Genomic DNA, 10,937 nt, shown 5'->3' with positions numbered 1-10,937 from the left:
TAGATTATGGGGACTGTGTAGGAAGGACCTCATTATTTAGAGAACATGAATTACCCACTACTATGACTCGCTATGTCCATCCCTAAGCCAGAAGAGCGGAGGTTAAGACCCCAAGCAAGCCCACACATAATGACACAGGAATGGAAAGCTGATGCTCGGCCTGGTCTCCTGCTGAGCCTGGACACAGGCATAGGCACTGCTGCAATGGCAAGAGAAGCGCAAAATGTTTTAAAACAAAATACATTATTTTATTTTAATTCCATGATTTTAAAATGCTTTTTATTTTTTTCTTTTTGTCCCTTTTACAGGGGAGAGGTAAAACTGTCCCAGTTATCAAAAAATTCAAATCTCCTTTTCTTCTGGGGACTGGCTGTCAATGAGCTTTCATCCAGGGTGTCTCCCATGTTCTGGGAACTACTTCCAGATGTTCCTGAAGCACTTCCTGGGTCAAAGGACTCTGCTGCTTCCAGGAGCTCCATATCACTTCCTTCTTTCTCAAAGGACTTCTGGAATAGGTCATAGATCTTCTGCTGCTTTGGGTCCTTCATCAGAGAAAGAAAACAAAAGATAAAAGGAAGAACCCAGGCTCCAACACTGATTCTCCTCCACTAGGGCTGATGGGAGAATATAGAGATGAGAGACCACACATTTTATGGTGTCAGGGAGCTACATGATGGCAAGTGCACATCATCTCAGCAAACCATCACTAAAGCAGCCTCATTGTTTTAGTGTCTGCCATCTTACCCTCTCTGCGCTCATAGGGTTAGGAAAAAGAAATGGTTGTGAGTGCAACAAAGAAGCTGCTCTCACGCTATAATTTACGTTGGAAATGTTTTCTCCCTTTGAACTTTCCAAACCATTATTTCAACACTGAAATAGCACCCAAGATCTCACTTCCTCCAAAGCCTTTCTCTACTAAGGGTCAGTTAAGGTGTAATTCAACTTCTAAATCTCTATTTTTAAATTTATTTTTATTTTTATAATTTTTTAAGAGATGGGATCTCACTAAATGTTGCCCAAGCTGGTCTTGAACTCCTGAGCTCAAATGATCTGCCCATGTCGGCTACCCAAAATGTTGGGATTACAGGTGTGAGCCACCATGTGCCCAGCCCCCTAGACTTCCAAATCTCTGTGTTCAGCCATGGCTTATACCTAATTTTCAAAGTGGTTGAAAAAACATACACACATTTAACATATTCATAAGTAGATATGTGTACCTATTCTGATTACCTTAAATTACAAACAATCAAAATACCTACCAACTGCATCTATACATTGATGACAATGGTGTAGTGTTAAAACCATGCCCAGTGGATACAACCACAACACAGGATCACTATCACCCCTCTGCCGATTTTTCCTACATCTAAATTTCCAACCTTGACCATTTTTCAATCCAGAGGTATATTTCCCATATCTCCATTGACATCCCACAGTTTCATAAAACTAAACTGGTTTAAAATCAAATGATCTTTTGGCTGGGCACAGTGGCTCTCGCCTGTAATCCCAGCACTTTAGGAGGCCAAGGCGGATGGATCGCCTGAGGTCAGGAGTTCGAGACCAGCCCGGCCAATGTGGTGAAACCCCATCTCTACTAAAAATACAAAAAATTAGTCAGACATGGTGGTGCGTGCCTGTAGTCCCAGCTACTTGGGAGGCTGAGGCACAAGAATTGCTTGAACCCGCGAGGCAGAGGTTGCAGTGAGCCATGATCACGCCACTGCACTCCAGCCTGGGTGAGTGAGACTCTGTCTCAAAAAATAAATAAATAAAAATAAGGCTGCTGTGAGGGCTCACGCCTGTAATCCCAGCACTTCAGGAGGCCGAGGCGGGGGGATCATCTAAGCTCAGGAATTAGAGGCCAGCCTGGGCAACATGGCAAAACCCTATCTCTATCAAAAATACAGAAAATTGGCCAGGTGTTGGCAGCGTGCACCTGTAGTTCCAGCTACTCGGGAGGCTGAGATGGGGGGATCACTTGAGCCTGGGAGGCGGAGGTTGCAGTGAGCCAGGATAGTGCCACTGTACTCCAGCCTGGGTGACAGAGTGAGACCCTGTCTCTAAATAAATAAATATAAAAAATCAAATGGTCTCTCATCTCACTCCTATACTCTCAAAGCAGCTTCTCTTCCCATAAGTCTATTTTTTATAGCCTACCTGCATTCTCGTAGTCTCCCAGGTGGAAATCATCCAGGCAAACAGAGTCCTCAGCTCATGCAAGTTTGTTCCCCCATCAGTTCCCTCCTCTCTCCTTCAGGCACCATCTTTACTTGGGCCACATCACTTGGTACTGCATGGATTTGCAACAGCTCAGCTGCGCTTCCTGCCTCAGGCTTCTTCCCATTTCACACAGCCTACAGATATTTGCCAGCTGATTTTTACCCCAGGCTCTCCTTTAAAGATTTTTTTGTCATGTCTTTGGGCTCCGCTGTCCCTACCTCATCAAGTCTAAAGTTGCTCCCCTGGCTTTTCAGGCCTTTATAGAATTAGGTCTCAACCTACCTGGCCACTGTTCCTCACTATTCCTTAACCAAATCCCTCCACATTGGTGAAGCAGAGTTCCTTGAAAATTGATCATGACAGCCTGTCATGTAAGAACTCCAGATTATTCAATTAACCTGCACCCGAAATCGCCTAGCCTTTCAGGATCCCAGCCTTGCAGAGAGGGAAATGATATGAAAGATCATCAAGGCTGACCCCCAAATAACTCACATGTCCTCCTCCAGGATGCCCTCATCAGCCTCTTTCTGAATGACTGCAATGTCAAGGAAACGCCACCCTGCAAGGCAGCTTATTCCAAGTAGAAAAAGCTGCTAATGTGCATTTGATTATGATGATGGCAACACTGTATGCTAACTTGGGGCATGCATAATTAATTGGAAGCAAGTTCCAAGATCAGATTAATATTTCATTTCCCTTCTCAGAAGGAAGGCTATCTCAGTGAGATATAACCTCTTCTGCTTTTGTCTCCTATATTGGAAGCAACATTTTCTTTTTCTAGTAGTTGATAAAATTTTCAGCCCCATCTTAATTAAAAAATAAATTGATATAGTTATTAATCAAAATAAATATCGATAAAACTCATTTATATTACCTTGTACTTATATTTTAGGTAGAAATTCTTAACTAATTTAGAGTAAGAGAAAGGCAAGGAGGAATAAACGAGTTCAAGTGAGAATCCTTTAAAAATAGGCTTTTTTTTCTTTTTTGAGACAAGGTCTAGCTCTGTTGCCTAGGCTGAAATGCAGTGGTGTGATCTTGGCTCATTGCAACCTCTGCCTCCCAGGTTCAGGGAATCCTCCTGCCTCAGTCTCCTGAGTAGCTGGGAATATAGGCATGTGCCATCATGCCTGGCTAATTTTTGTATTTTTTGTAGAGATGGGGGTTTCACCATGTTGCCCAGGCTGGTCTCAAACTCCTGGGCTCAAGCCATCTGCCTGCCTCAGCCTGGGATTAGAGGCTTGAGCCACTATACCTGCTCAGACTCTTTCTTTTCAAAAGGCTTATAATAACCTAGGCTCTGTTACCATTTACCATTCAGCTGAACTGGAGAGTTCTTTAAAAAGCTTAAAAATAAGGTTGTTTTAAAATTGGCTTATTAACTATATATGTCTGAAAGAATAATTTGCAGTCTGCATTTAAAAATATGATCTGAGTCTTATTTATCCCAATATTTAGCAAATAAATTCTTGCAAAGAAAGAATTTATTTGCTAAATAAATGTAAGTGAATGAGCAGATCCACAGAGTCTTAAGTCTTGGTGTCAACGATAAGATTTAACTCAACTTCTTATTTATTTAAACTTTTTTATTTCTTTCTCTTTTTTTTTTGAGGCAGGCTCTTGCTCTGTTGCCCAGTGTAGAGTACAGTGACCATCATGGCTAACTACAGCCTTGACCTCCTAGGCTCAAGTGATCCTCACCTTTTCCTCCCGAGTAGCTGGGACTACAGGTGTGCACCACCACGCTTGGCCTAACTCAATTTCTGATGGTGATTTCACAGGAAGGAGGAGGTGCTTCACTTTCCTGATAAGCTACCCTAAGGCCCCTTTCTGCATGAGGCTCAGACCTGGTTCAAACTCTCCTGGCAGAAACAATTCAACCATGAGCTGTGCTCGAGGAGGGCATACTCCTAGTTTTCACCTTCTGGCCAACAATCCAAGCTGGGGAAGGAAAACAAGCTTTTGGAAGGCTCTGGGTCTCTTGCTCCCTCCATTGTGTTTCACTGAAATGGGGGAGGAAGAGTCTGTGGCAGCCACTGGGCTGGAGCACTGAGGCCAGGCAGGCATGATGGGCCCAGGGCTGTCCTGTCCAGAGGCAACAGCCTTCCCCCTCAGCACCTTTGACAAGGCCTGCCTGGTCATGGAGGGATGCCTCTTACACTCCTTTACAACAAGGGGCTGAGCTCAAAGGAGGAATGCTGGGCCAAGTTAGGAAGCCTTCTTCCTTGGGCTGGCTTCACATGCCCTGTGACTTTGTGCAAACCCACTACACTGCCATGTCTCAGTTTACCCGTCTATCAAGTGGGGAGACACTGAGAATAAATAAAATGACAGAAGGGAAAATATATTCTATGAAGCCAGTACCCTATTTTAAACATTTCCCCATTCTGTGCTGGGGACGCATTCCTGTGGCAGCCCTCTGTGTGGTGTTGCTGTGTACTTTTTGAAACAATTCAACATTTGCCATGGGGAGTTTTGTCAGTTTCTAATGGCCTGCTGGAAGAGGCAGCATTCAGAGCCTGTGCGGGAATGTCAGCAGCTGTAGGAGCTAATGCCATCACTTCCCCATAAAGCGATGCATGCATGGTTCAACTGAGAATGACTGCAGGCCACTGTTTTCAGCCCTGGGGCTGGGGGAGGTCCCTAGGAGTGATTCACATCCTCCCACTAAGGACCCAAAGGCTTGGCAGACAGCTTAATGCCTCCCTCTGCTCCAGGGGTGAAGAGCCATGTGCTGGCATTACCTTGTAGAGGTAATCAGTGGATTCTGTCATTTCTGAAAAATTGGTCTCAGAAAGCCCGGCTTCTGCCAGAACTTTAATCTTCTCTTGAATCAGGGGCCTGTTGGGGAGAAATGAGCTGCAGTGAATACAACCTGCACAGAACCACCAGACTAATGAAAATAAGGCCACCCTCCTTGTTCTTATGGGACAACGGCTTGTTTACGGTTTCACATCTTTGCATCTCTGCAAACACCCATCTTGAAAAATTTGCCCCCTCTCATTTGTAAAAACTCCAATTTAAGGCTAAGAATATCAACAGGTTCAATATTCTTTCTAATGGAAGATGTGTAGGAAATAAATGCTGCCTCATTACAACACAATTTTGAATCTGGTGGTGTTATAAGCTGCCCAATTAACAAATCCACTAAACAGAGGGAAGTAGGAGTGACCCACACACATTGCAAAGGGAAGACTCCTTAGTCATAAGGCTGGAAACAGAGACAAGCAGTGGAAGCGAATGAGATAATCAAGAAATTTAATATCAGGAAGGGGGAGATAAGGGGAAGAAGCTTTTTGAGATTTTTCACTTAGGTAACAGACAGAAAACCCCAGGTTGAAAATCTTACTCCAGCTCTGCTAACGAAGTACACTACATGGTCCAGGGTAAGCCACTTTCTCCCTGTGGTCCAGCAGCAGCAATGTAAGATGTGCCCACCAGATAAATGCACATCATAAAAGGTAAAAGACTGTCACCTTGTCTTAACAAATGCCTTCACAGCTGGGAACAGGGTGTTTTACAAACTAAATTCCATCTACATTTTGTCATAATTGGCACCTCTCCCTGCCTCAGACCAGCAGCAAAAGGAGCCACAACCCCTTATTGCTATAAGATTCCGCATGCACCCTGCAAGCCACCAGTGAACGCTAGTGAGGGAGGCCAAATATGGTCATGATGAAAGCAGGAGGGCATTACTAGTCAACTTTCTATAGATCCTTAAAGACCTTACTTAGCAAAAGCAGAAGCACTTTGGGAGAAAAGTAAACATATCATCAGTTTCCACCCTTGCTCGACTGCAACTGCCAGGCCACCCAGCCAAGCCATACCAAAGGTAGTCATCAGCTGTGCCCTTTGCCACGAGGTAGTGAATGCCCACGGAGCTGGTCTGTCCAATGCGGTGCACGCGGTCCTCAGCCTGGATCAGCACCTGTGTGCCCAGGAATCGAGACAGGCAGGTAAAGGCCTGAAGCAGTTCCATCCATCATAGCAGGTAGCCTCTCCACCCCATTTCCAGCCCCACCACAACCCTCCCTCCTCAAAGCACTTCACTGTCTCAGACCTAGAAATAACCTGCACTTCACCAACTCAGACCTACAAATGACCTGCCACTTTAACAAAAGAGAGAACCCAAAACAGCCCTGGTTGGGGAATTGGAATCTGAAGCAGAAGATCTGCAGGTGGCTGTTCAGTGCTGGGCACTGAGCTAGGTGCTGTGAATGAAGAGGCACAGGCTCTGCCATCAGGCTGCATGGGGAGGGGCTGGTGATGGAGGCCTGCATGCTTCCATTTCTTCTCTGTGTGAAATAAAAAGTTATCTTCTAAATAAATAAAAACATCACACACAAGGGAGAGGCTATCCATGATTTGGGCGTAGGGTGGTGGTTTAATATAGTGGTAAGCCTTATAATAAATACTTAAGAGCTGGGCGTGGTGGCTCACGCCTGTAATCCCAGCACTTTGGGAGGCCAAGGCAGGCAGATTGCTTTAGCCCAGGAGTTCCAGAACAGCTTGAGCAACATGGCGAAACCCCATCTCTACAAAAAATACAAAAATTAGTCAGGCATGGAGGTGTGATCCCCTGCTACTCAGGAGGCTGAGGTGGGAGGATCACCTGAGCTGGGGAAATCGAGGCTGCAGTGAGCCAGTAAGTCCCTGCAGTCCAGCCCGGGTGACAGAGCAAGACCCTGTCTCAAAAAAGGAAAAGAAAACACCACCTAACATCATGAGCATTATTTCTTGTATAAAATGGCTTCACCCTCAAGGTCTACCCATTATTAATGTACTCCCTCATGTGTAGCCAACAAAAGCCACAATATTATTAAATATTATATAAATATTACAGGGGATATAACTTTTCTGGAGATTACCAGAAAAATTTAAGAGTTCAAACAAATGTCTTATCTCTGCCCTCAGTTGGTCAGGTGAGGCCAATGGTGGTGTCCAGGAAACCCTCACTGCTGTCACTCTGCGTGAGGTCCATTGTTAAAGCAGCTCACATGATGGCTACTAAAGGGGGCACAGGATGGAACATGAGGCCTGGGCTGCAACCTGGTGCCACCACGTGCCCCTCTTCAGTTATGGCAGTGCAGTCCTGCCTCACCCCTTGAGCTCTCGGTGCCCTAACTTCCTCCTATGAGACATGAAGTCAAGATTCCTTCTAGACCTGGAAGACTTCAACCTTCCCGTTGATAAAATGGAGTCGATAATCCTACAGGTTGCTGTGAACATCTAGAAACCAGCCAATCGCCTGGCGCAGTGGCTCACGCCTGTAATCCCAGCTACTTGGGAGGCTGAGGCAGGGGAATCACTTGAACCCAGGAGGCGGAGGTTGCAGTGAGCTGAGATCACGCCACTGCACTCCAGCCTGGGTGATAAGAGACTGTCTCAAAAAAAGAGAAAAAGAAACTAGCCAATCAACATAGAAGTGCTTAAAGGAAGTGAAAACTGACTTGTGGGAAGTATAATGAATGGATAAAAAGGAAACCACACTTTCCGCGACGGATACTTGCTGCTTCCTGCCCACAGCCATGAGCATGCCTCAGGGGTATCCAAATCTTCTGCGTCTCTTACCCCTGGGTTCCAAAACAGCTCAGCGAACACCACCAGGTCAGCCGAGGAGAAGGTGAGGCCCATATTGGCAGCGGTGATGGACAGCACGGCCACGGCATGCCTCTCCGACAGTTGGAACTGCTGGCACAGGTCCTCCCGCTCAGCTGATGAGGTGGAGCCGTCGATGCGGATGTGCTGCACGTGCTGCAGGAAAAAGGGGCAGAAGCAAGGTGGGCAACAGCCCCGGGGACTTCTGAGTAAACCACACCCAGCCATAGCTCAAGCACGGAACCAGGTTCCAGCTCAGCAGAGGCCCCTGCCTTCAGGGCTTTTCTTTTCAAATTGAAATTGGTATTGAGATGATTGCTTATACTCAGGTGCCATTGTAAGAAATAATACAGAGATCCCTCTTAGGCCTTTGCCCAGTTTCCTGCAATGGTAACATTCTATAAGAACTATAGTATAATACCGCAGCCAGGATGCTGACTTCTATACAATCCACTGATCTTCAGATTTCTTGTTTTACTTGTATGTGTGTGTTCTACACAATTTTATCACCTGTGTAGGTTTTCATATATTCACCTCCAATGTCAAGATACTCAACAATTCCAACATTGCAAGGATCCTTTTACCTCCCTCCTCTTTCCACGGTCCTTAGCTCCTGATAGCCACCAATCTGACCTGCATTTCTAAAAAAATTTTTTTTCATTTTCTTTTTTAAGATGAAGTTTTGCTCTTGTCACTCAGGCTGGAGTGCAGTAGTGTGATCTTGGCTCACGGCAACCTCCGCCCCCCGGGGTTCAAGCGATTCTCCTGCCTCAGCCTCCCAACTAGGTGGGATTACAGGCGCGCACCACCACATCTGGCTAATTTTTGTATTTTTAGTAGAGGCGGGGTTCCACTATGTTGGCCAGCCTGGTCTCAAACTCCTGATTTCAGGTGATCCGCCTGCCTCGGCCTCCCAAAGTGCTGGGATTACAGGCATGAGCCACTGCACCTGGCCAATTTTTTTTTTTTTTTTCAAGAATGCACTATAGGCCAGGCACAGTGGCTCACACCTGTAATCCCAGCACTCTGGGAGGCCAAGGCAGGTGGATCACCTGAGGTCAGGAGTTCGAGAACAGCCTGGCCAACATGGCGGAACCCCGCCTCTACTAAAAATACAAAAATTAGCCAGATGTGGTGGTGTGCGCCTGTAATCCCGGCTACTCGGGAGGCCGAGGCAGGAGAATCACTTGAACTCGGGAGGCAGAGGTTGCAGTGAGCCAAGATGGCACCACTGCACTCCTGCCTGGGTGACAGTGACAGAGCGAGACTCTGTCTCAAAAAAAAAAAAAAAAAAAGAATGCTATACAAATGTTATACAGATTGCACAGCATATAACCTTTTGGAATGGGCCTTTGCATTCAGCATTCTCTGGAGATTCATCCAAGTTGTTACCTGTATCAATAATTTTCTCCTTTTTATTGTTGAGAAATAGCCCATGGTATGGATATACCATAGTTTCACCATCCATCTGTTGAAGGACATCTGAGTTGATTCCAATTTGGGGCTACTACAAATAAAGCTGCTATGAACATTTGTGTACAAGTTTTTCTGTTAACCTAAGTTTTCATTTCCCAAAGAAAAATGGTCGAAAGTCAATTGTTGTGTTGTATGGTAACTGCATGTTTACTTTAGCTATTTTCTTTTAGATGGCATTTATTTATTCTTGCTAGTGATAAACATGATAAGGAAAATAAAAACATTTAGTAATCTAACCAATCTACTTTTTCCTGTCTCTTTTTTTGATGTGTATGGTATATATATCTTTTAAATAAAAAGTTTTATATCCCGTTTTCCCCCAATAAAACGTATTGTAAGTAAAACTGTATTATTAAGTGTTCTAAAATATAATTTTTAATGGCCCTTTGTCATTAGGCAGCAACAGCATAATTTAACCATTCTATTTCTGCAGATTTAGGGGTCTCAAATTTTTCCTAAAAGGATATGTTGGTAAATGTCCATCAACAAGTGAACAGATGACGTACAATGGGATGTTATTCAGCACTAAAAGGGAGTGAACATCTGCAGGTCTAGATAACCAAAAAAGAAAAAAAAAAAGGAAAACCAAGGAGTGAACACTAAAAAGGAACGAGACACACAACAACACGGATAAATCTCAAAAAAAAAAAAAAGTACATCCTGAATGTCCTTTTCTCCACATTTATATTCCATTATATTCCATATTTATATAAAATTCTGAAAAACTGCAAACTAATCCTCAGTGACAGGCAGTAGACCAGAGGTTGCTTGAGGATGGGAGGGTGAGGGAAGGGGCAGGAGGGAGTGATTACAAAGGGACACGAGAAAACTCTGGGGGCGGGGGCAGCGGGTGGCAGATATGTTTCCTATCTTGATTCTTATAAAATTGTACACATTATGTGCAGTTTACTGCATGTCAATTATACCTCAATAATGCTATTAAAATGGAAAGTTTTTAAGAGGATGCCAATTTTTGGTGATTTTCTTAGATTGGACTACAAACCAAAGTACGATAGCAAAAAGAAAAAACTTAATTTAAGGCTCCTGATATTATTGCCAAATTGCTTTCCAATAACTAATGTATTAGCATGTCCATCTTGGTACACTTTCAGCAACAGTGAGCACCACACATTTTTAAAACCTCTACTGACTTGATGGGGTAAAAAAAAAAAATCTTTATTTTTCACTAACTTGATTACTACTGAAATTGGGTGTTTTCGTATCTTTTAATTGGCTATTGGTGTCATTTCTTTGATGAACTATCTATTTATACAGGTTGCCCTTTTTTTTTTTTTTCCTACTGGGAGTTAGGAAATACCTTTACATGTAAAAACCATTATTTGTATGTCACAGAGGTGGCTAATACTTTCCCTAGCTTATTTCCTTCTATTAATTTTCTGTTGTTTTCTAAATGCTCTTTTATTTTTAAAAACATAATTTTTCTTATTATAAAAATAATACACACTCATTGCAAAAATACAGAAAAACTAAAAAGAGAATGACTACTTAGAGATAATCATCATTAACGTACTGGTATATATTAATCAGGCTTTTTTCTATGGATGACTATTTTGTTTATTTTATTTATCTTATTTTTGAGACAGAGTCTTGTCTTTCACCCAGGCTGGAGTACAGTGGCAGGA

The 10,937-nt window shown here is 43.8% G+C and overlaps 1 protein-coding gene across 6 annotated transcripts in view; it reads right to left on the bottom strand.

Annotated features, from left to right (window-relative positions):
• Positions 1–246: 246 nt before the first annotated feature.
• The window catches only part of SMARCAL1 (SWI/SNF related, matrix associated, actin dependent regulator of chromatin, subfamily a like 1), a 70,920-nt gene continuing 60,229 nt past the window's right edge, over positions 247–10,937 (bottom strand). For all 6 annotated transcript variants that reach the window (XM_055290557.2, XM_063645697.1, XM_063645693.1 and 3 more), the window contains 4 exons: positions 7,792–7,974; positions 6,048–6,148; positions 4,965–5,061; positions 247–542 (listed from right to left, as the gene is read on the bottom strand). In XM_055290557.2, the coding sequence (XP_055146532.1) occupies positions 303–542; positions 4,965–5,061; positions 6,048–6,148; positions 7,792–7,974 (621 nt within the window). In that variant the 3' untranslated portion in view covers positions 247–302. The remainder of the gene's footprint in view (positions 543–4,964; positions 5,062–6,047; positions 6,149–7,791; positions 7,975–10,937) is intronic.

Source organism: Symphalangus syndactylus, chromosome 8, assembly GCF_028878055.3.
Source record: "Symphalangus syndactylus isolate Jambi chromosome 8, NHGRI_mSymSyn1-v2.1_pri, whole genome shotgun sequence".
NCBI lineage: Eukaryota > Metazoa > Chordata > Mammalia > Primates > Hylobatidae > Symphalangus > Symphalangus syndactylus.
This window is presented reverse-complemented; position numbering and strand designations above follow the sequence as displayed.